Genomic DNA, 26,790 nt, shown 5'->3' on the forward strand with positions numbered 1-26,790 from the left:
CATTTATTCTTAAAGGGACACTGACACAAATTTTTTCTTTCATGATTCAGATAGAGCATGCAATTTTAAGCAACTTTCTAATTTACTCCTATTATCAATTTTTCTTTGTTCTCTTGCTATCTTTATTTGAAAAAGAAGGCATTGGAGCTAAGGAGCCAGCAAATTTTTGGTTCAGACCATGGACAGCACTTGTTTATCAGAAGGACAACCCAGGTTGTTCACCAAAAATGGGTCGGCATCTAAATTTACATTCTTGCTTTTCAAATAAACATACCAAGAGAATGGAGAAAATTTGATAATAGGAGTAAATTAGAAAGTTACTTAAAATTGCACGCTCTATCTGAATCAGGAAAAACAAAATTTGGGTTCAGTGTCCCTTTAATGATATTTGCTATCTTTACGGGAACCGGGAAAGTATGTGCCACCACCCTGTCCTCATACACCTTATCAAGCTTAGGAATAGAAGGTTGCTCTGGTAACTTGGGTTCTGGAACCTCTAACGTAGCCAACACTACCTTTAACAGAAAGCGTAAGTGCTCTATCCTAAATCTAAAATCGGGTTCCTCCGCAGCCGGAGGCCTAGAGGTGGCCGATTCCGACCCAGGAAGAGCCTCCTCTGAAGAATCAGAGGCGTCTTCATCAGCGGATAATCTAGTATCAGATAAATCCAACAAGTTAGTAGATGACCCCTGGGAAGGATAGCAGTATTTAACCTTTCGCTTGCGCTTAGCAGGGCGAGGTAAAGCACTAAAGGCCGCAGACACTGCCGTTTGCAACTGTTCAGTAAAGTCTGATGGTAACAGGACCCCTCCTGAAGGAGGATTAGTAGTGCAATGGGGAGCTGCATGTGTAATAGGAGATGATTGCATGGAATGCACCTCGCAGGACGGAGACCCCTCAGAAGTGGATGGCTCAGTGGTACTAAACATCTTGTTCTTTTTAGATATAAAAGCCAATCAAAAGTCTAGAGCATAGGAGCCCTAGGAGAGGTGCGCTTGTGTAAAGCGAGGACACTCTTCAGGAGGAAGGAAGGCAGCACTCTTAATGGTGTGGAAAGTCGAAAGGAATCCTGCAGGGACAGAAAGAAGAGGCGCCACATAGGACAATATTGTCTGCACAAGAGGTAAGACAGAACAATAGCAAACCCTTGCGGGGTAACTACTCAAAAGAGCAGCGACACAACCGGAGTGCCGGACACAGCAGATCGGGACCAACAGTCGCCCAGGCTCCCAGGCTGCCTGATGAAACAGCTTATCATTGCTGAGAAATGCGTTGCTGTTTTTAAGTGCACTTTTAAATAAAATAGTCACTTTTTATTACACTTGCTCTATTGCCTATTTTTATTCCGTCTCCTATGGGGTATGAATGATCCCTATCGAGTCTGCCAAGACGTCACCACACACCTCCTTTGGCCCATTGGTGATTAGCTCATCTTCGTGCCATCTTGTTGTTGGATTGGTGCATTGATTCCATGTGTCCGGCCGCTGCTGCTCTCGTGAGTAGTTACACGCAAGGGTTTGCTATTGTTTTTTCTGTAAAATTTTGTCGTGTTTCTACATTGTACTGTTATCCTTGTACCCATGGGCAGCGCTGCGGAATCTGTTGGCACTTTATAAATAAAGAATAATAATAATAATAATATTGTTCTGTCTCGTGCAGACAATATTGTCCTATATGGCGCCTCTTTCTGTCTCTGTAGGATTCCTTTTATTTTTAGATATAAATACTTTATCAAGGCATGTGGAACATAATTGAGGAGTTGGGTATACCGTAGCCTCCTCACAATAAAAACAGGTATTAGATTTGGTTAAAGAGGGAGTACCCTCTAACGCGTCAGAGTCCTCCATAGCTTGTGCTTTTACAATGGACTACAGAAAATTAAATGGCACCTTTATACCCACAATGGCCGGGGCACTTACCACCTCCTATGACCCAGGCCCCACAGAGAAACAGCTTTGTCTCCTGCATACCGCACGGTCAGAAAAGAGGACGTTAACGAGGCCACACCCGGTCACATGGAGTGCCATGCAGGACCGCCCCTGCTGCAGGGAGAAAAGTGCGCCAAACTGACAGGCTGTGCAGTTATCCAAAATGAAAGTAAAACCTGAATGTTCTCACATCTGCCAGAGCCACATCTCACACATGTTGCAGCATAAAACAAAATAAAGAAAATCATGTATAATCCCCCCTGTTCAATAAACCCCTTCTGGAGATATTAACCCTCGATTCCATACAGATAAAGGAGTCACACTGTGACCCTGTCTTCTTTACGTTATCATATAAGATAAAATGAAACAATCTTACCAGAATCATTGCCGTGAAACAGACACACAGCCTCTCAAGTTTGACAGTCTTGTAGCATTGCACCTGACATGGATTTGAGTGAGAGAAGCAGGCAGTGAAACTCGTCAACACTGATTGCTTAGGAGTTGTTAATACGAGTCTGGATGGTTTCCCAGAAAGACTCTCCCTGCATCTCCAGACCCTAACATTCATCAATGCTCTCACTGAAAGGCTGACAAGACTACTTAAAACTCCAGTCCCATAGCGAAGAGTACTACCCTCCATAAGAGAGTACTCCGAATCTTCCAACACTTCTCTGCCATCCTCCTATGACAAAAGGCAAATAATTACTGGGGAGTGGGGGAGGTATTTAAGCATTTGGCTGGGGTGTCTTTGCCTCCTCCTGGTGGCCAGGTTCTGTATTCCCAAAAGTAAGTAATGGAGCAGTGGACTCTCCTAGTATTACTATGGAAACAGCACAGTCAATAAAAATGTCATCAGTGCTGGGAGCTCATTCAAATTTGCTTTCCCCTGGGAGATTCTCCATTGCATGGACATCGTCATGACTTGGGAAACAGTGCGCCTAATTCTTTTGCAGCTGCCATATCATTGCTTGCGTAAATTTGTGATCAGTCTTTAGTGTATCTGTATGTAGCTTCCATAACACTGCTTGTGCCCATTTGTGATCAGTCATTAGTGTATCTGTATGCAGCTGTCATATCACTACTTGTGCCCATTTGTGATCAGTCATTAGTGTATCTGTATGTAGCTTCCATAACACTGCTTGTGCCCATTTGTGATCAGTCATTAGTGTATCTGTATGTAGCTTCCATAACACTGCTTGTGCCCATTTGTGATCAGTCATTAGTGTATCTGTATGCAGCTGTCATATCACTGCTTGTGCCCATTTGTGATCAGTCACTAGTGTATCTGTATGCAGCTGCCATATCACTGCTTGTGCCCATTTGTGATCAGTCACTAGTGTATCTGTATGCAGCTGCCATATCACTGCTTGTGCCCATTTGTGATCAGTCACTAGTGTATCTGTATGCAGCTGCCATATCACTGCTTGTGTCCATTTGTGATCAGTCACTAGTGTATCTGTATGCAGCTGCCATATCACTGCTTGTGCCCATTTGTGATCAGTCACTAGTGTATCTGTATGCAGCTGCCATATCACTGCTTGTGCCCATTTGTGATCAGTCACTAGTGTATCTGTATGCAGCTGTCATATCACTGCTTGTGCCCATTTGTGATCAGTCACTAGTGTATCTGTATGCAGCTGCCATATCACTGCTTGTGCCCATTTGTGATCAGTCACTAGTGTATCTGTATGCAGCTGCCATATCACTGCTTGTGTCCATTTGTGATCAGTCACTAGTGTATCTGTATGCAGCTGCCATATCACTGCTTGTGCCCATTTGTGATCAGTCACTAGTGTATCTGTATGCAGCTGCCATATCACTGCTTGTGCCCATTTGTGATCAGTCACTAGTGTATCTGTATGCAGCTGCCATATCACTGCTTGTGTCCATTTGTGATCAGTCATTAGTGTATCTGTATGCAGCTGTCATATCACTGCTTGTGCCCATTTGTGATCAGTCATTAGTGTATCTGTATGCAGCTGCCATATCACTGCTTGTGCCCATTTGTGATCAGTCACTAGTGTATCTGTATGCAGCTGCCATATCACTGCTTGTGCCCATTTGTGATCAGTCAGTGTATCTGTATGCAGCTGCCATATCACTGCTTGTGCCCATTTGTGATCAGTCATTAGTGTATCTGTATGCAGCTGCCATATCACTGCTTGTGCCCATTTGTGATCAGTCACTAGTGTATCTGTATGCAGCTGCCATATCACTGCTTGTGCCCATTTGTGATCAGTCACTAGTGTATCTGTATGTAGCTTCCATATCACTGCTTGTGCCCATTTGTGATCAGTCACTAGTGTATCTGTATGCAGCTGCCATATCACTGCTTGTGCCCATTTGTGATCAGTCACTAGTATATCTGTATGCAGCTGTCATATCACTGCTTGTGCCCATTTGTGATCAGTCTTTAGTGTATCTGTATGCAGCTGCCATATCACTGCTTGTGACTATTTGTGATCAGTTACTAGTATATCTGTATGCAGCTGTCATATCACTGCTTGTGCCCATTTGTGATCAGTCTTTAGTGTATCTGTATGCAGCTGCTATATCACTGCTTGTGTCCATTTGTGATCAGTCTTTAGTGTATCTGTATGCAGCTGTCATATCACTGCTTGTGCCCATTTGTGATCAGTTACTAGTGTATCTGTATGCAGCTGCCATATCACTGCTTGTGCCCATTTGTGATCAGTCTTTAGTGTATCTGTATGCAGCTGCCATATCACTGCTTGTGCCCATTTGTGATCAGTCACTAGTGTATCTGTATGCAGCTGTCATATCACTGCTTGTGCCCATTTGTGATCAGTTACTAGTGTATCTGTATGCAGCTGTCATATCACTGCTTGTGACTATTTGTGATCAGTCATTAGTGTATCTGTATGCAGCTGCCATATCACTGCTTGTGCCCATTTGTGATCAGTCACTAGTGTATCTGTATGCAGCTGCCATATCACTGCTTGTGCCCATTTGTGATCAGTCACTAGTGTATCTGTATGCAGCTGCCATAACACTGCTTGTGTCCATTTGTGATCAGTCATTAATGTATCTGTATGCAGCTGCTATATCACTGCTTGTGCCCATTTGTGATCAGTCACTAGTGTATCTGTATGCAGCTGCCATATCACTGCTTGTGCCCATTTGTGATCAGTCACTAGTGTATCTGTATGCAGCTGCCATAACACTGCTTGTGTCCATTTGTGATCAGTCATTAATGTATCTGTATGCAGCTGCCATATCACTGCTTGTGTCCATTTGTGATCAGTCATTAGTGTATCTGTATGCAGCTGCCATATCACTGCTTGTGTCCATTTGTGATCAGTCATTAATGTATCTGTATGCAGCTGCCATATCACTGCTTGTGTCCATTTGTGATCAGTCTTTAGTGTATCTGTATGCAGCTGCTATATCACTGCTTGTGTCCATTTGTGATCAGTCTTTAGTGTATCTGTATGCAGCTGCCATATCACTGCTTTTGTCCATTTGTGATACGTATGAAACATTAGTCATTATGATAGTGTTAAAATCCAGTAGTGGTCACTAAAACTGATGGCAAGAATCTGGGCCAGTGGTACATGCACAACCATATTTAGACACAAATACACTGTGCCCCCTCAGGTTACTGCACAGCAAGTGGACAATATATTATTGTACAGAGGGTAGATATACTGATCTCATCGTTACAAACAAAAGAAATCTGCACACATTTTTATCTCAGTAATTGTTCCTTTCACCATGTTTTTGTCTGATGCTTTTAGCTTATGCTCTCTCCCCCTAAAACTGCAAGCTCATAGACGCATGGGCTGCACTGTTTATGCCCTATACATGCTCACAGATTTAACTGTAGGTAGATGAGATATAGGCAGACAAATGGACAGACAGTCAAACATTATTAAACCTGCATTGAAATGAACAATGAACTTCCAGATTTTTATATCATGTATTTAATCCCTTGTCTGAGAGCTGCCACCCTCTGTGCAACCCAATGGTTAAGGAAAATCAACCATTGTTCTCCAGTTTGCATATTTTTAGGCACTTTGAGCTGGGTTCTTGGTGTGACATAGGATGATAACTTGTATGAGTGCTGTGTAACTGGTCTCTCTTCACTGTAAATCCAGGCAGGTGCTATATGTACTCAGCTTATAAAGCAGATAGGTTAAAGCAAATCAGCTGGTTATATATAAATGACGAACAGTATTAGATGCCAAACTTAAAGTTTATATATAATTTATAGAGGCTCCCTGAGTCCCAGATGTGTCATACCGAGGGTGTTTTTTTCTTTACCAAGTCTTCAGAACATGGAAATTGATTACTTGTCTTTTGCAGCATTTGATGAGGAGCCTGAGAAGGAGAAAGTTTCAAAGAGATGGAGGGAAATCCCCCACTAATTTATCCTACAAGAATATGATAAATACACACAGTGCCACAACGCACCAATATCCTGTCACAGGTTGGTCTGGTCGCACTTGTTACCACAGGAGACGTTAATAGTAAAGAGTAGAGATTACAAAGTGTAATACGCTGATTTCCACACCACAACGGCCTCTAGGCCCCCGGCTGCAAATGTCTGAATACTGATGCAGAGGAAGACGACGCAGATGCAGGGACATTCTTATTGCTCAGGGAATCAATACACACTCATGCCGGGGGCCACTAAGGCACTGTAGATATAAGGTCACTTCGGCCAGATGCCTGTTCCTGCTACTAAAGTCTCAGAAAGCTGCCATTTCTTACACTGACTTTTTGGTCTCTGTGTGGATAATAAAATATTTTTGTGCTTTTTCTCTTCACCTGGATCAAGCTGTGCTGTTATTTCCTACTCTCTGCCTTTACAGGCCATGCATTTCCGAACAAACGCACTGGATTCGGCATTGAGTTTATCTCACATGACATGAGAGATGATACCATCAGCTTATCGGCTCTGCGGCTCAGAGCAGTTAATGGACTGTGATCTTTAAAGGTCTGCAAGGCCTGCAGGGCTCAATCCGTTTCTTTTCACATCTTGGTATTAATGCTATGCTCTAAACACAACACATACTGTCGCACGGGGCTAAGTGCCTTATTGCTCTACATCTTGTAGCCTGAATTTATCTCTTTTATCTGGAGAGTCAAAGGCATTAGAAAAATAAAGCAGACAACAAGTTACAAACATATATATCTGCAAACAATAACAAACAAGAAATACTCCACTGGTAACAAGATGCAGCAGACCAACCCATGATAAGTATTCTCACTGCAGGAGGGGTTCACTATGAAGACCCCTCTTGGATCGAGAGGGGCCTAAGGCTCATGCATTTGGTGCTGTGGTTTCATGTGTCTCTGCATAGTTGTTGGGGTCTTCCCCTCTGCATATGGACCCCAGGCTCTGATTCCCAATGCAATTACTTGTGGAACTGCCGGTCCGAGAGCGGTATGGTGGTAGCTCGGTATGGCCTCCAATCTCCATGTCAGAGGGGTATGGAGGGGGAGGTAAATCAAACCAAGGTGGTCGAGAGCTGGAAGACAGAAAAAAAAAAATCTGTTGACAGTTCCCTTTATTAATCTGTGTATTAGGGGGAGGTACAGGTACATGTCCTGGTGTCTGTTTATCAGGGGGAGCTAAAAGGTACGTGCTTGTCTGTGTTTAAGGGAGAGGTGAGATATATGTGGAGCCTGGTGTCTGTGTATTGGGGGGGGGGGTAAGAGGTAATTTCCCCCTGTGTCTATGTATTAGGGAAAAGTGAGAACTACGTTCATGAGTGTCTTTGTATTAGGCGGAGGAGGAGAGGAGGTGCGTGCCCCAGTGTCTAGGTATTAGGAGGTATGTGCCAGGTGTCTGTGTATTAGGGAACGGTGAGAGGTATGTGCCTCTGTGTCTGTGTATTAAGGGGAAGTGACGGTACATGTCCCAATGTCTGTGTATTGGGGGAGGTACATGTCCTGGTGTCTTTGTTTTTGGGGGAAGGTGAGAGGTATATGCCTCAGTGTCTGTGTATTAGGAGGAGGTGCGAGATATGTGCCCTGGTGTCTGTGTATTAGGAGGGGTACTTTCTCTGGTGCCCTGGAGAGGTGAGAGGTGTGTACCCTGGTGTCTGTGTATTAGAGAGAGGTGAGTGGTAAGTGCCCTGATGCCTGTGTATTAAATGGAAGTTTAGAGGTAAGTGCCCAGGTTTGTGTGTATTAGGAGAGATTAGAGGTAAGTGTCCTGATGCCTGTGTATTAAAGTTGAGGTGAAAGGTAAGTTCCCTGGTGCCTTTGTATTAAAGGGGAAGTTAGAAGTACATGCCCTGGTGCCTGTGTATTAAAGGGGAGGTGAGAGGTAAGTGCCCTGGTGCCTGTATATTAAAGGGGAGGTGAGAGGTAAGTGCCCTGGTGCTTTTGTATTAAAGGGCAGGTGAGAATTACATGCCCTGGTGCCTGTGTATTAAAGGGGAGGTGAGAGGTAAGTGCCCTAGTGCCTGTGTATTAAAGGGGAGGTGAGAGGTAAGTGCGCTGGTGCCTGTGTATTAAAGGAGAGGTGAGAGGTAAGTGCCCTGGTGCTTTTGTATTAAAGGGGAGGTGAGAATTACATGCCCTGGTGCCTGTGTATTAAAGGGGAGGTGAGAGGTAAGTGCCCTAGTGCCTGTGTATTAAAGGGGAGGTGAGAGGTAAGTGCCCTGGTGCCTGTGTATTAAAGGAGAGGTGAGAGGTAAGTGCCATAGTCCCTGTGTATTAAAGAGGATGTAAGAGGTATGTGCCCTGGTGCCTGTGTATTAAAGAGGATGAGAAAGGTATGTGCCCTGGTGCCTGTGTATTAAAGGGGAGGTGAGAGGTAAGTGCCCTGGTGCCTGTGTATTAAAGGGGAGGTGAGAGGTATGTGCCCTGGTGCCTGTGTATTAAAGGGGAGGTGAGAGGTAAGTGCCCTGGTGCCTGTGTATTAAAGGGGAGGTGAGGGGTAAGTGCCCTGGTGCCTGTGTATTAAAGGGGAGGTAAGAAGTAAGTGCCCTGGTGCCTGTGTATTAAAGGGGAGGTAAGAAGTAAGTGCCCTGGTGCCTGTGTATTAAAGGGGAGGTAAGTGCCCTGGTGCCTGTGTATTAAAGGGGAGGTGAGAGGTAAGTGCCCTGGTGCCTGTGTATTAAAGGGGAGGTGAGAGGTAAGTGCCCTAGTGCCTGTGTATTAAAGGGGAGGTAAGAGGTAAGTGCCCTGGTGCCTGTGTATTAAAGGAGAGGTGAGAGGTAAGTGCCCTGGTGCCTGTGTATTAAAGGGGAGTTGAGAGGTAAGTGCCCTGGTGTCTGTGTATTAAAGGGGAGGTGAGAGGTAAGTGCCCTGGTGCCTGTGTATTAAAGGGGAGGTGAGAGGTAAGTGCCCTGGTGCCTGTGTATTAAAGGGGAAGTTAGAAGTACATGCCCTGGTGCTTGTGTATTAAAGGGGAGGTAAGCGGTAAGTGCCCTGGTGCCTGTGTATTAAAGGAGAGGTGAGAGGTAAGTGCCCTGGTGCCTGTGTATTAAAGGGGAAGTGAGAGGTAAGTGCCCTGGTGCCTGCGTATTAAAGGGGAGGTGAGAGGTAAGTGCCCTAGTGCCTTTGTATTAAAGGGGAGGTAAGAGGTAAGTGCCCTGGTGCCTGTGTATTAAAGGATAGGTGAGAGGTAAGTGCCCTGGTGCCTGTGTATTAAAGGGGAGGTGAGAGGTAAGTGCCCTGGTGCCTGTGTATTAAAGGGGAAGTGAGAGGTAAGTGCCCTGGTGCCTGTGTATTAAAGGGGAAGTGAGAGGTAAGTGCCCTGGTGCCTGTGTATTAAAGGAGAATTGAGAGGTAAGTGCCCTGGTGCCTGTGTATTAAAGGGGAGGTGAGAGGTAAGTGCCCTGGTGCCTGTGTATTAAAGGGGAGGTGAGAGGTACATGTATTTTCTTGCAGGAGATGTTTATTCTTATACTATTAGTATAACCAGGCAGGCCGCACCTTTGGTCAAGCACAGCTTCAGTGTACGACGGTGGAGATTCGATGCTCACTGGCTGCTGGTAGCCCTCAGATGACATGTACTGGATGCCATTGTTGACATTATATGTGACACGGCAGTGATGGGGACGATCAAGCACAACAAGCCTGGACAAGAGCAGGGGATGCTGGAGCCGGTGCACAGGAAGGCTCATCATGTTAGTGCGTTTTCTCTGATGATGCAAGACCAGCGCCAGCAGCGCCACCACGAGCACAACAATGACCGAGCTGCCAATAATAATATATGTAATACTGGAGTAATGAAGACGCAGTGTTTCTGAGGATCCATATTCTAGCTCGCTGGCCGACTCTGTAGAGACAAAACAACAATTATACACCTGTAGTTAAAGTGCCATAAAACATGTTGGGATCTGTGCATATCCTAAAAGGGCTAATTAAGTAAAAATAGTTTGCATAAAAAAAATTGTTGGTAAGTAATTTAAAATAATTAAAAAAAAAAAAAAAATACTTAAATAGCCATGCTGTCTTGAGCACTGTGCTCCACCCCCCTTATCAGCAGATAATACCTATGCATTTTCGTATTCTACCAAAGCAACAATAGATATAGATACAGCCAAAAAAGGAATTGTGTAGGGGGAGTTAGAGCTGTACAATTCGGAAAAATAAAAGAAGGGGTTAATGGTGAGGTACTGAAGTATAAATTTGCAGGTAAAGTAATTAAAGTACATATTATTATATTTTGTTTCCATACCAACTTGTTTTATGTCCCTTTAATGCAGGGAACTCATTATTGCACAATACATGGGTAAAACAGATTATTAAAGCACTAAATGATTATTTAACTACATTAAAGTCATTTTTTTATTTACTGTATCTAAATTATATAATCTTAAAGGGCCATTATAGATTAGTCTTATTTATCGTGTAATATATTTTGACTTTTTAAATATATTTGTAATGGATGATCATGTGTTGAAAACAGTACTTTTACTGAGTGCTGTTCTTGCAATTCAATAAGAGCACAATGAGATCACATACAGTGTGAAGGGATCACAGACAGTGTGAAGGGATCACAGAGAATGTGAAGGGATCGCAGAGAGTGGGAAAGGATCGCAGAGAGTGGGAAAGGATCGCAGAGAGTGGGAAAGGATCGCAGAGAGTGGGAAAGGATCGCAGACAGTGTGAAGGGATCACAGAGAACGTGATGGGTTCGCAGAGAGTGGGAAAGGATCGCAGACAGTGTGAAGGGATCACAGAGAGTGTGAAGGGATCACGGAGAGTGTGAAGGGATCACAGAGAGTGTGAAGGGATCACAGAGAGTGTGAAGGGATCACAGAGAGTGTGAAGGGAGCACAGACAGTGTGAAGGGATCACAGAGAGTGTGAAGGGATCACAGAGAGTGTGAAGGGAGCACAGAGAGTGTGAAGGGAGCACAGAGAGTGGGAAAGGATCACAGACAGTGTGAAGGGATCACAGAGAGTGGTAAAGGATCGCAGACAGTGTGAAGGGATCACAGAGAGTGTGAAGGGAGCACAGAGAGTGTGAAGGGAGCACAGACAGTGTGAATGGATCACAGAGAGTGTGAAGGGAGCACAGAGAGTGTGAAGGGATCACAGAGAGTGTGAAGGGAGCACAGACAGTGTGAATGGATCACAGAGAGTGTGAAGGGAGCACAGAGAGTGTGAAGGGAGCACAGAGAGTGGGAAAGGATCACAGACAGTGTGAAGGGATCACAGAGAGTGGGAAAGGATCACAGACAGTGTGAAGGGATCACAGAGAGTGTGAAGGGAGCACAGACAGTATGAAGGGATCACAGAGAGTATGAAGGGAGCACAGAGAGTGTGAAGGGATCACCGAGAGTGTGAAGGGATCACAGACAGTATGAAGGGATCACAGACAGTGTGAAGGGATCACAGACAGTGTGAAGGGATCACAGAGAGTGTGAAGGGATCACAGAGAGTGTGAAGGGATCACAGACAGAGGTGTGTGGTGTAAAGAACTGCGCCTAGATTTGTGTATATGTACAAGCTCCACTATAAAAGACCCCCTAACTGGATCTTGGGTTTAAAGTACAGAAGAAAGATATAGGAGCGCCAAAAATGGCTAAAGTACATATAACAGGATATAATCAAGAACAGAGCTGACTACGGAGGAGGTGATAAGAGGTAAATGTCTAACGATGGTAAATCTATTATTGTATAATAACATTGACAGTTAGTCCCATATATAGGCAAACGAGTATAAAAAACTTATAATATCAAAATGCTTAAAACTATTTATTGGTATTAAGAAACTTCTCATAAACAATTCCAATGAAAAGAGTGACTTAGAATTGGTCGCTTTTACGGTATATAATAAGGTTAGATAAAGAACTGTTAACACATAAAATACAATGCAGTTGGTCCCACTGCGATTGGATTACATACAATACAATTGGTATACAATATATAAAATGCCAATGATAGATACACTGAAAAAAGGCAGTATCAAGAGTATAATTGGTACAATATATGGATAAATGACCGGTTAGATTACCAGTTAGTTACCTATATGAACGTGTACACCTGCAAAAATTTTTTTTATAAACTGTGAAAAAATGCAGTTAGAAATACACAAAATGGCCAAATTGCAAAAGGTATAAAAATCAAAATTAAAAATCAAAATAAGATTAAATAGATAAAAAAAATCTAAAAGAAATGTCGTGAAAAAAAGTGAAAAAAGAAAATTTATGCTTACCTGATCAATTTGTTTCTTTTTAGACACAATGAGTCCACAGATTTCATCCTTACTTGTGGGATTACGCCTCCTGGTAAGCAGGAGGAGGCAAAGAGCACCACAGCAGAGCTGTATATATAGCTCCTCCCTTCCCTCTCACTCCAGTCATTCGACCGAAGTTAGGAAGAGAAAGGAAAAGCCAAGATGCAGAGGTGACTGAAGTTTAACAAAAAATAATAACCTGTCTCATAGAACAGGACGGGCCGTGGACTCATCGTGTCTAAAAAGAAACAAATTTATCAGGTAAGCATAAATTTTCTTTTCTTTTTTAAAGACACGATGAGTCCACGGATTTCATCCTTACTTGTGGGATACAATACCAAAGCTAGAGTACACGGATGAAAAGGGAAGGACAAGACAGGGAACCTAAACGGAAGGCACCACTGCTTGAAGAACCTTTCTCCCAAAAACAGCCTCAGCCGAAGCAAAGGTATCAAAGTTGTAAAATTTAGAAAAAGTTGGAGATGACCAAGTAGCAGCCTTGCAAATCCGCTCAACTGAAGCATTATTTTTGAATGCCCATGAGGAAGCAACAGCCCTGGTGGAATGAGCCGTAACTCTTTCAGGAGGCTGCTGTCCAGCAGTCTCATATGCAAAACGGATGATATTCTTCAACCAAAAGGAAAGAGGTAGCTGTAGCTTCCTGACCATTACGTTCTTTAGAAAAAATGTCAAACAGAGAAGACGATTGACGAAAGTCCTTAGTCGCCTGTAAGTAAAATTTTAAAGCACAGACTACGTCCAAATTGTGCAGAAGACGTTCCTTCTTAGAAGAAGGATTAGGACACAAGGAAGGAACAACAATCTCCTAATTAATGTTCTTGTCTGAAACAACCTTAGGAAGAAAACCAAGTTTAGTACATAACACCACCTTATCCGAATGAAAAATAAGGTAAGGCGAATTATATTGTAATGCCGAAAGCTCAGACACTCTTCGAGCAGAAGAAATGCCAACAAGAAATAAAATTTTTCAAGATAACAACTTAATATCTATGGAATGCATAGGTTCAACGGAACCCCTGAAGAACTTTAAGATCTAAATTCAAACTCCATGGAGGAGCAAATGGTTAAAACACAGGCCTGACTCTAATTAGAGCCTGACAAAAGGATTGAACATCTGGGACATCTGCCAGACGCTTGTGTAACAAAATAGATAAAGCAGAGATCTGACCCTTTAGGGAACTCGCTGAGAAACCCTCCTCCAATCCTTCTTGGAAAAAAGACAAAATCCTGGGAATCCTAACTCTACTCCATGAGTAACCCTTGGATTCACACCAATAAAGATATTTACGCCCTATATTATGGTAAATCTTCCTAGTTACAGGCTTACATGCCTGGAAGAAGGTATCTATGACCGAATCAGAGAAAACTCGCTTGTATAGGATCAAGCGTCCAATCTCCAAGCAGTCATCTTCAGAGAAACTAGATTTGAGTGGAAGAAAGGACCCTGAATAAGAAGGTTCTTCCTCAACGGAAGTGTCCAAGGTGGCAGAAATGACATGTCCACCAGATCGGCATACCAAATTCTGCGAGGTCACACACTGACGCCTTCTCCTATTTGATTTGAATAATCACCCGGGAAAGAAGCGCAAACGGGGGAAATAGATATTCTAGGCTAAAGAACCAAAGAACTGCCAAGGCAGCTATCAGCTCGGACTGGGGGCCCTGGACCTGGACCCGTATCCCAGAAGCCTGGCATTCTGACAAGATGCCATGAGATCCAACTCCGGCTGACCCCATTTGAAAATCAGATTGGATAATACTCCCGGATGGAGTTCCCACTCTCCCGGATGAAAAATCTGTCTACTCAGAAAATCCGTTTCCTAAGTGTCCACCCCTGGGATATGGATCACTGACATATAGCAAGAATGAGCCTCCACCCACTGGATAATCTTGGCTACTTCAACCCTCATTAAGGAACTCCTCGTTCCTCCCTGATGATTGACGTAAGACCGTCGCCATGTTGTCCGCCTGAAAACTGATGAAACTGGGCCGAAGCCAACTGAGGCCAGACCAGAAGAGCCTTGAAGGTCGCTGTCAGTTCCAGGATGCTTATAAAAAGAACACACTCTGCTAAATCATGTGAATCATGTTCCCTGGGATAAGTGATCCAGAGACAACCACCATAGAAGAGAGTCCCTTGTCTCCTGATCCAGAGTTAATTGAGGAGACAAGTCTGCATACCCTCCGTTCCATTGCCTGAGTATGCTTAACTGCATAGGTCTGAGGTGGAACGAACAAACAAAATTTTAAGGGTCTCAAGGCGCTGCTCATTTTATCAACCTTGGAAGGATGAAAGGCTGAGTGGACCTCACCAGGAATATAATCTGCAACCCTTGGATTGTTACAGAGCTCAGCCACAGTGCCTGAGCATGCTGAGCTATCTGTCCGGCTATTGTCCATTGCCGTCACCATCAGCCCTATTACCTCTATGTACTGAGCCACTGAAAGCCGAGAAGTGGACTGAAGGACTAGACCAGTATCGATAGACCTTGATTTCCTGACCTCAGTCAGAAAAATCTTCATTGATATGGAATTTGTCATGATTCCCAAGAAAGCTACCCTTGTGCTTGGGACTAAGGAACACTTTTCCAAAGTCACCTTCCACCCGTCGGATCATGGGAAGTATAACACCATGTCCGTGGAAATCTTGCTTGCTGTAAGGATGACGCCTGGACTAGGATATCAGCCAGATAGGGCGCCACTGCAATGCCCCGTAACTGAAGCACCGCCAACAGCGATCCCAGAGCCTCCGTGAGAACTCGGAACTGTGGCAAGACCGAAAGGAAGGACCACAACAGGAAGTGTTTGTCCAGAAAGGCAAACCCTAGAACTTGAGACGATTCTCGTGAACGGCACATGAAGGTACTCGTCCTTTAATCCACCATTGTCATAAATTGACCCTCTAGGATCAAGGGAGGAATGGAACAAATTAATAGGTTCCATCTTGAAGGACAGTACACTACTTAAAAAATGGTCTGAAAATTCCCCTTTTTCGGGAACCACAACCCGATCGGTATAAAAAAAAACCATATCCTGTACCAGTATTAGAACTGAAACAATCACTCCCAGGTCTGAGAGGTCTCCTACGCAGTGTAATGACGTCTCTCCTTTTGTCTGATCTTCAGACAACCTTGAAAGCAGAGCCTGCCTCTGAGAGGAAAACATTTGAGCTCGAAACCAAATTTAAGTGAAAATGGAAAGTCAGCCCCCTACAAGATCCAATCCCGGACCAGGGCATGTTCTCCATGCTGTCTTTGATTCAACCGCAGGCTATGTGTTTTTTTTTTTTTTTTTTTATAATTTTCGTCAAGCCAGGTCCCAACAATGTCTGTTCCTGGCAAGGAATCACCAAAAGCTTAGTTTTAGAGCATATATCTGTAAAACAAGGCTCTAACCATAAGGTTCCAAGAGCTGGAACAGAGCCACCTATGCTCCCAGTTTGATAACTGGAAGGGAAGAAATTGAAACAAAGGAATTAGCCAATGTGAAAGCTTTATCCAGTCTTGGATTTTATCCAGGGAAGCTACTGACTTAATAGCATCAGACAACGCATCAAACCAATATGCCGTCACACTAATGACGGTAGCCAAGTACATAGATGGTTGCCATTGTAAACCCTGGTGTGTGTCCCATTACTAAATTTTGTCCATAAGACTATCCTCTAAGGGTATAGAAGTTCCTGTAGTGATTTATTTGAAACTACTCCTTCCCCCCTAGGGAATGTCGTCCAAGTTTTCAAGCCAGGCTTGCTAACCACTAGGCCACAACAGCCAGCTGTCCTTAGCTGAGTCGGCTATGGGAAACCATCTTGTAAATATAGGGAATGCCTAAGGTACCAATTCCATCTGAAACTGAGATTCTCAGTAACATGCAGGAACCTTTTAGAATAGTAACTCCTCTAGCAATGCCTTTTTTTTTTTTTATACCTCGTGGAAAAATATATAATGCATCATAACCCCGAGTGGAGTGTGAATGAAGCGCAGGGCACTGCCTGAGGGCCATAACATTTTGACGGAAACTATAGGAGAAATTCGTGGCCATTGTTAACAGACTCCCAAACAGCAATTGCCGTAGAGGGAGTAGGTTCAAAAAGAGAAAATAAATTTGAATAAATTTTAATAAATATTTAATACATTTTTCACATAGGAAACAATACTGTTCCTTTAAATCTGAAAAGTAACTCTATTCTTGTGTGCGTTCGTTTCATCCTTTCATTCGTTTCATCACAAGGGATGAATTAACAAATAAACAGCTGAAATTCATTACAATGTACACAGAACAAAACGTTACTGTCTCTTTAAATCTTAAAGTAACTAATTTGTAACTAATTTGTGTATGCTTTTGTACCATCCTACGTCACAAAGGATGAATCAACAAATAAACTGCAGCAATTCCTTCAATAAAATTTACACAGAAAAAAATGTTACTGTCTCTTTAAATTTTAAAAGAATGTCTTATTTCTGTTGTGCAGAAACAATCCAATAAGAATGTTAATATTGCTGTAAATAGACATCGCTATGTACATCAAAAAAGGCAATGTCTTGTGTAACAATACCAAATGAAAGTTGCAAGGAACCGCAGAGCACTGCCTGTGGGTCATAAAATTAATTTAGACACTATAGAAGAAAATTGTGGCATGGAGTGACCGGTGTCACCAGACTCCTAACAGCTATCGCTTTAGAAGGAGTATATATAATAAAAAAATGACACATAAAAAACAGTACTGTTTCTTTAAATGTTAAAATAACATTATCTTTTGCGTGCTTTTGTAGCATCCTATCACAAAGGATGAACTAAACCAAGCAACTGAAATCATTATAATAAAGATAACAGATAAAAACTTTACTGTCCATTAAATTTTTAAAGACCACATTGTGTTTATTGTGTGCTTTTATCTTAAAATTGCAAACTGACATTTAATTAGTAAGCAAACATGTTCTGGACCTACTGAACCTCAGCTATTGTGCTGAAGGTGTCCAAGTTATCACTATAACAATGTATTTAGGTCTAGCACTGAGCAGATTCATAGTAGTGTTAAACGCTCTACCCTCCGGTATCATAATGGAGGTAGAGAGTGCAGCTAACAAATGCTCGATATAGCTCCGCCCCTTGTGGGCGTAATAGTACTCCATCTCCCAGCACTCTGATTGTACTGCGTCCAGAGATGGAGGAATGAGCTCAAAAACGTCGGGAAGAAAATTCCGCCCATCGTGGACGTCCCCGTACTCAATCTCCCGGTCGCCATTAAGATCTTATAGATCTGACACCGGGGGATATGACAAATAAGCCAAATGTATAAAAGTTTAGTCGAGTATGCTACCGCATGTCAGGTAGCTCTATCTCCTAATAAGACCTGCGCTCTAAAACTTATTATCATGGCAATATCCCCATAAATAATTAGAGCCACTTTTTCTGTTGCCAGAAAATAAAAGTTAGCCATCTCCCGGTCGGCATATTTTATGTTAAAACGGCCGGGAGTAAAATAACACTGATTCCATCCAGCCCCAGTGTCTGTATAACATAGCTCTCCTCAAGAAGAGACCACAGTCCCATCACAATAAAGAGCCCAATCTTTATCTTAGCCCTTGACATGTGATTGTATCTAATGTAGTGCTCACTTTCTTCTGAGCGAATGATGTCCCCAGAAATAATAAAGTTAGCACTTACCTTGAATGCTGTGCGACAGCATGGCAGTCCAGCAGGTGTAAGAGGACCTCTCCCTCCCATAGCCCTGTGGAATAAGATAAGCCTGAGTTAAATGTGCTTAGGCTATCTGGATTAGGGAAGCAAATATGTATGGGAGGCGCAGTGAAAATTATGTCCCACCAGTTCCTATTGCTTTAAAACCACCAAATGCTCTACTGTAGAGACTGATATGGACTACGGCTACACCCTAGAACAAAGCAGCACTCTCTGGCACTACTTTAAAAATAATAAACTCTTGATTGAAGAATCTATAACTAACACCTCACTTTACCTCTTCCTATCACTAACATAGGCAAAGAGAATGACTGGACTGGGAGGTAAGGGAGAGCTATATATACAGCTCTGCTGGGGTGCTCTTTGCCTCCTCCTGCTGACCAGGAGGCGTAATCCCACAAGCAAGGATGAAATCTGTGGACTCATCGTGTCTTTAAAAAGAAATATATATATATCCAAGTGTCCAAATAAAGGTAAAAGACAGTCCGAAATTATATATATATGTGTGTGTGTCCAGTGGTATTATATAATCCAAGTATCCAAATATCCAAAACAAAGGAGTATGTAATTTCTAGTGGTTCCTGAATCCAAATAGGTATCCAAAAAATCCCACTGCAAGGATTGCATTGTTTATCATCAGTTATTATCCCCACAGTGGGATTTTTTGGATACCTATTTGGATTCAGGAACCACTAGAAATAACATATACCTTTGTTTTGGATATTTGGACACTTGGATTATATAATACCACTGGACACATTTTATATATAGATATATATATATATATATATATATATATATATATATATATATATATATTTCTTTTGGGTATTATATACACAATTTCTATTGGAGATATAATTTCGGACTGTCTTTTACCTTTATTTGGACACTTGAATATACATACTGTATATTTTTCACTTGGATATTTTTCATTTATTTTTCACGACATGTCTTTTAGATTTTTTATCTATTTATTCTTTTTTGCACGTGTACACGTTCATATAGGTAACTAATCGGTCATCATTTATCCATATATTGTACCAACTGTACTCTTGATACTATATTTGTTCAGTGTATCTATCATTGGCATTTTATATATTGTATATCAATTGTATTGTATGTAATCCAATCGCATTGAGACCAACTGCATTGTATTTTATGTGAACAGTTCTTTATCTAACCTTATTATATACCGTAAAAGCGACCAATTCTAAGTCACTCTTGTCACTGGAATTTTTTTATGAGGAGTTTCTTAATACCAATAAATTGTTTTAAAGGGACATAATACTCATAGGCTAAATCACTTGGAACTGATGCAGTATAACTGTAAAAAGCTGACAGGAAAATATCACCTGAGCATCTCTATGTAAAAAAGGAAGATATTTTACCTCACAATTTCCTCAGCTCAGCAGAGTAAATTTTGTGTAAAAAGTTATACTCAGCTGCTGCCAAGCTGCAGGTAAAAAAAAAAAAAAAAATGAAGAAATAAACAGCAGCCAATCAGCATCAGCAGTGCTGAGGTCATGAACTCTTTTACTGTGATCTTATGAGATTTGACTTAACTCTCATGAGATTTAATTGTAAACTTACTTACACTGAATAGGGAAATAACATGAGAGTGCACAAGGCTCATCCCTTCGGCTGTCCCGGGACAGACATACTGATTTGCAGCTTAGAAGTCCTTTACAATGGGATGTGGCTACTGGGAAACTTTTGAGGTAAAATATCTTTTTTAGATAGAGATGTTCAGGTGATATTTTCTAGTCAGCTTTTTACAGCTATGCTGCATCACTTTCAAGTGTTTAAACATTTGGGTATTATGGCCCTTTAAGTATTTTGATGTTATATGAGTATTTATACTCAGTTGCTTATATATGGGACTAACTTTCAGTGTTATTATACACTAATACATCTACCTCCTATCACCTCCTCCGTAGTCAGATTTGTTCTAGATTATATCCTCTTATATGTACTTTAGCCATTTTTGGCGCTCCTATATCTTTCTTCTGAAGGGATCACAGAGAGTATGAAGGGATCTATAGAGGCCCCGATATTCAAAGCATCGACAGACTGTTGAGAAACTGCTTTGGTCTGTCAAAATATTCTAAAAAAAGGGGCGTGTCCGAGCAATGCAGGCGAGTGTCAATGTCTCTCCCATAGAAAACAATGGGAGTTGCCGCTCGTTGGCATTTTGCTGCAGGGTGGAGCCTATTTGAAGTGTGCTTACACGGCGTAAACAGTGCGCTCACTGAAACTAAAATTAGTTTCCGTGTATGCACACTTCAATTGTTGTGGGGTACTAAGTTTATTTACACCTACACTAACTAGCTCAGGCGATGCTGTCTCAGCAGCTGATAGCTGGCGAGACAAACATGGCCGTTACTCTCCTGGCAACCTGCATTTCGTTGCTTTGAACATATCGATCTTGTGTCGATGTGTCCAAAGCATAGTGCAGGCTACTCACACTAACTCCTAACTATAATGCCTATATTTATGTCATGCCTAACCTACACTCCTCCTACTCTTGCTACCTCGCACTGACCGCCTACACCTACGTCACGCCTAATCTGTGAGTGGCTAGTCTAGGTGTAAACTGTGTGATCTTTAGATTATGGATTGTGAATTCAGTCAGTTGTTATGGAATAAATCAGGACAGTCCCCATACAAGTATAAATCTCTCTCTTCTACTGGGAAATTATTAAATCCTATCAGCAGTTTTTGATACAGTGGAACGTTCTTATATTACTTGTGTGACAATTATCCACTAGCCAGCTGTCTGATGCCCAGGTAGGTGGGATCACATATGAAAGAAAGAGATGTAGACTAGTAGGCCTGCCCTGCATGACTAACACTAACATATGAAGTGCCCAGCAATCCCTCACAACAGGCACCTTTGTAATAGCGCATTAGTATTCAGCTCTGCGTATCGTGTTCTCACAGTCTTGTGCACACTGACCCTGGTTCTAGGAATATCCTACAAAGGGAGACCAAAGGGCTCGCTCTGTGCATTCATAATAACCATTTACTACCCGTGCTCACAGCCAGAGACCTGATCAGCAGCCCATGTTCCCCTCTCCCAGGTATGTTATTCAGTTCTTCCCTTTTAAACGGTTATATTAGTGCAATAATAAAAAGCCAAATTAATTTTTTGTTATTGCAGAAATCCTTGTTGGTTGCTATGTGTGTTCAACTTCCCCACAGAGTTAAAATCATCTCAGGAACTGCAAAGCATTGCTGCACCAATCAGAAGTAGCATACACATGTAGCCGCTGCTCATTAGCAGCCCCGATGCAGCAGCTTACCTATGTGTTTTAGCTTTTTGTGGGGATTAAACACATACAGCCAAAATCAAATTGATCCGCTGCTGTAATGCACAGGTATTCTACTATACACATCTATATGGGGCAAACCTATACGTGTATCCAATAGCTTCTCAAAAAGAAATGCAGCAAATCAGTGTGGCCCTTATGGACACGTATTAATGGTAAGCTCCAGCACCAGAGCTCAGGAGACCCTGCAGCGCTCAGCTTCTTCCTGCCTCAGGAACAGTGGTGTGTTTCATGTCAGACAGCTGTGCCATACAAACCCCAGTCAACTCTCTGAGCAGGTGATTGAATGCTGGTGCACGGCCATGAGCAGCATATGTGCGTATGCTGTTGAAACAGTGATACCTTTTACTATTACAAGTTCATTAAAATGTTCTCCTATTAAAATGGAAATGAACTTTAAGATTTTGACTCTTATGCCCCTTTAATGTATTCTGACAAGGTAGCGGTCTGGTAATCTAAGTGTTAACTGCCAGTGCTAATTTCTGGCAATGGAGCACAGCATATTATACATTATACATACAGCGGAAATATCCCACAATCTGTCAGGAACGGATAAAGATCTGCACCAGCCTAAAAAGCTGCTTGACCTCTTGCTGTGGCCATTAATGCGGCCCTGCAACTGGCTTAGCCGGAGAACTTTTCCCCTGTGTCTGGCACAGAGTTGTATGCAGGACACACTTCACTCTTAAAGGGACAGTCTAGTCAAAATTAAACTTTCATGATTCAGATAGAACAGCAATTTTAAGCAACTTTTTAATTTACTCCTATTGTCATTTTTTCTTTGTTCTCGTTCTATCTTTATTTGAATGTAAGCGTAGGAGCCGGACCATTTTTGGTTCAGCACCTGGGTAGCGCTTGCTGATTGGTGGCTACATTTAGACGCCAATCAGAAACTGCTACCCAGCCTCTGAACCAAAAATGGGCCGGCTCATATGCTTAAATGTTTGCTTTTTAAAGTGTCAGTAAATTATATTGTTATCCGTTTCACATCTATATATAGCATATTGTTTAAAATATAAAAAAATTTTTTTTTTCAAATAAAGTGTGTAGAAATAAAGTTATATCATTTATAACTTATCTGTAATAACCGTTGATCCAGTCTTCATTCTCCGCCCAGCAAGCCGCTCCTGCTATGGGAGTTTTTATTTTTAGCAAAGTCAATCCCATTGGCCGGTCTATAAACGTCCCAGTTCCTCCCACTAATGCATCTTTCTGTTTCGCCGTAGAATAAGACTGCGCATGCGCACTAGGAAATTTTTACCGATATCTAGATTTGGTCATTAATAAACATTATGAGGACCATTTATCAAGCTCCGTGTGTCTAAAGACCGCTGCTCCATAACCCTGTCCGCCTGCTGTGATGGGGTGGACAGGAATCGCCACAATTCAACCCGATTGAGTACGATCGGGTTGATTGACACCTCGCTGCTGGCGGCCGATTGGCCGCGAGTCTGCAGGGGGCGGCGTTGCACCAGCAGCTCTTGTAAGCTGCTGGTGCAATGCTGAATACGGAGAGCGTATTGCTCTCTGCATTCAGCGAGGTCTTGCGGACCTGATCGCAGTGTCGGATCAGGTACGCAAGACCTTTCTTAAATAGGCATCTATATGTCAACTACTTCAATTACATCCAACCTAAGTAAGTATGATTTAAATCTATTTAAATCAAACGTAAATGATTTGTTTTTATTACACAATTCAGTTTATTTGACATATTAATTATATGGGATACAATGTCATTTGTATTATCTATACATTATATAATATATTTATGTTTCATTACCAAAATAACATTTATTTAAACAAATGCAATGTAAATATCTTCATTTTTTGATGACAATAACATTAGAATTATAAATATTTACTATAATACACAACATTTTTATATTACACAAATTCATAAAATATTGAAAATCAACTTTGATTCTTCATTCTAAACACACAAAAAACAAGATCAATTATATATATATTGTTGTTTGTCTGAGTATCCTGAAATATCAATTATTATGCGTTGTTGCGCTACATTTTCTGTGCAGCGTGTTAATGCGATTGCGCAGGACGTCGACTGCAATCCCTGTCAATCAAAGAATGCGCGTACCTGACACTAAAGGAGCTGCGCGACCGATATACAGGGGATTGGAAGAAATCATGCTGTGTTGAAAAAGAAATAAATACTGTACTGTACGTGTTAGGTGGCCGTCGGTACCTCCCTATATTTTTGATTTGCGCTATGTTTTTAAGAGAACGAAGAAAATTTGGTAATAGGAGTAAATTAGGAAGTTGCTTAACATTGCATGCTCTATCTGAATCATGAAAGTTTAATTTTGACTAGACTATTGCTTTAAAGCAATATGGTTACAAAACTGGAGGGCTGTATTGTCACCAGGTAAGCATGCTAATACTGCCACGTGCAGGGCTGTATCGCCACCAGGTAAGCATGCTAATACTGCCATGTGCAGGGCTGTATCGCCACCAGGTAAGCATGCTAATACTGCCACGTGCAGGGCTGTATCGCCACCAGGTAAGCATGCTAATACTGCCACGTGCAGGGCTGTATTGCCACCAGGTAAGCATGCTAATGCTGCCACGTGCAGGGCTGTATCGCCACCAGGTAAACATGCTAATACTGCCACGTGCAGGGCTGTATCGCCACCAGGTAAGCATGCTAATACTGCCACGTGAAAGGCTGTATCGCCACCAGGTAAGCATGCTAATACTGCCACGTGCAGGGCTGTATCGCCACCAGGTAAGCATGCTAATACTGCCACGTGCAGGGCTGTATTGCCACCAGGTAAGCATGCTAATACTGCCACGTGCAGGGCTGTATTGCCACCAGGTAAGCATGCTAATACTGCCACGTGCAGGGCTGTATTGTCACCAGGTAAGCATGCTAATACTGCCACATGCAGGGCTGTATTGTCACCAGGTAAGCATGCTAATACTGCCACGTGCAGGGCTGTACTGTCACCAGGTAAGCATGCTAATACTGCCACGTGCAGGGCTGTACTGTCACCAGGTAAGCATGCTAATACTGCCACATGCATTTTCTTTTTAAAGTGTTTGTGCAGCAATAAAACTTAGCATTTCATCCTGATGTGCTGTGCTTCTCAAGTACAACACTAGGGGGCAACAAAACACAAAATGATAGAAAAAACAAGCGCAGCACACTATTGTAAAAAAGTTCATAAACGTAGCTGGGTGATATTATGTCTCACATATTCCTATTGTAGGCGCATTCTTTCTTCAGTCTTTTCCCTATAACAGCCAGAAGGGAAGGCACAGAGCAGTGCTGTAATAAAATCACTTCTTATCCATAGAAATAAATATGCTTGGGAGGTAAAAACCTTTTCATCAATAAGGAAATGATATATTTTTAAATAAAAAGTGTATATATGAGTGTAATATTTTTATTTTAATATGTTTTTGATGTGTTTTGAGAATTATTTTTTTTAACCCTTACACTTTACTTAATGTCTCAAGTCACGCTAAATATTCTACCACAGTTTCGGCTTTTGCTCAAGCACAAACTATAACTTTTAAATTGTAATACCTGCCCAAGTAAGAATGTTGAGATCGCCATTGAAAGTATAGGCTGCCCTAGAGCGATGTCGGCCTTCTCTGGTAAATGAGATTTACCATGGACTTGTAATATCAAGTTGCATGCTTATGTTGGTGCAGTCCAGCGATATTGCGTATTGCGTCCTGCGCTATCATTAGCGTACCACTTGTAATCTGGCCTTCAGTGGAGTTTTCATATAATTAAATACCCTTTGTTTGGTGGGACCTGTGTGCTGCTGTATTTGTGCAGATATAAAAATAAATTCAGTGGAACCACACTGGCTGCACCCTTGTTCTGGGTAAGCCTTGCTATGGGGCCCAGTTTAGATGAGCTCTGAAACCAAGCACAAGACAGGATTCCACAGGTATTAAATCACCTTTATATACGGCAGCACCTTGTCTGCACGGTGCTCAGTGTGAGGCGGCAGTTACGTCTCTCTGGCTTATGTCTAGCGGTTCCTCAGTGGCGCCAGTCATTTGCCTTCACTTGCTTTTCTAGATATTTTAGCCAAACGCTGATCTTGTCTTGGTACTAGAGATCTGTCTGCACCTCCTGCAGCTTATTCCATCTGCCTGAAGCATTTGCTGCAGTCACTAGTTTGTAAATACAGCTTATTGCCCTTTACTAGCGGTGTTTGTGCCATAATGGTCTCTTGCCATCACACAATACGCAGCACATCACAGTATATCGGATGTACATAAAGCTTCATGTGAGCAACGGTTTAGTTCAGGGACAGCCTGCTGTTTACCCCTAAAGGCTCGATTTATCAAGCTAGGGCGGACAGGGGCGTACATCTGCACCCCTGTCTGCCCCAGATCGCCTGTGGTGGGCAGCAATCCGTTGTCGGAATTCAGTATTGCACTAGAGCGCTATTTTGCACTCTTGTGCAACACTGCCCCTGTCAATCTCCCCGGTTGGACGAGACAGGAGAGATTTAAATTCTCCTCGTAATAGGTAAATACTGACTGCAGGTTCTCTTGTGAGATCTTCTCTTGTGAGAACCTGCAGTCGTATTCGGGAGAAGCTCTAAGTATAGCACAACAGCAGAGGGGGAAAGTTTCCAAATAATATTTTCTCTTATTAGTACTTCACTACCTTATGTAGTAACCAATCTGGTTCATCTTATGTTTGTACCTCTTGCCCACTAATATTCTACTTATATAACCACATTTATCTTGTCCCTGCAATTATAAGTTTGTTTGCCATTCTTACACCAATAGATTGTACGCTCCTTAGTTCAGGGTCTGTAATTATCCCACCTGACTCCTTGGTGCATGGTCTCTCCAATTACCCTTAGACTGTAAGCTCCCTGGCACAAAGCCTCCTGTTATATTCCGAGACTGTAAGCACCGTGGCACAGATCTTCTTAATATACTCCTAGACTGTAAGCTCACTGACAGAGCTTTCTATTACACTCCTAGACTGTAAGCTCCCTGGCACAGAACTTTCTATTATACTGCTAGACTGTAAGCTCCCTGGCACAGAACTTTCTTTCATACTCCTAGAATGTAAGCTCCCTAGCACAGAACTTTCTATCATACTCCTAGACTGTAAGCTGCCTGACACAGAGCTTTCTATTATACTC

General features: G+C 42.3%; 1 protein-coding gene across 1 annotated transcript in view; it reads right to left on the reverse strand.

Annotated features, from left to right (window-relative positions):
- Positions 1-5,856: 5,856 nt before the first annotated feature.
- The window catches only part of LDLRAD3 (low density lipoprotein receptor class A domain containing 3), a 352,310-nt gene continuing 331,376 nt past the window's right edge, over positions 5,857-26,790 (reverse strand). The window contains exons 5-6 of the mRNA XM_053720522.1: positions 9,843-10,188; positions 5,857-7,423 (exon numbers count right to left, since the gene is read on the reverse strand). Of these exons, the coding sequence (XP_053576497.1) occupies positions 7,216-7,423; positions 9,843-10,188 (554 nt within the window). The 3' untranslated portion in view covers positions 5,857-7,215. The remainder of the gene's footprint in view (positions 7,424-9,842; positions 10,189-26,790) is intronic.

The sequence above is a fragment of the Bombina bombina genome, chromosome 7 (genome assembly GCF_027579735.1).
Source record: "Bombina bombina isolate aBomBom1 chromosome 7, aBomBom1.pri, whole genome shotgun sequence".
NCBI classification, from domain to species: Eukaryota; Metazoa; Chordata; class Amphibia; order Anura; family Bombinatoridae; genus Bombina; species Bombina bombina.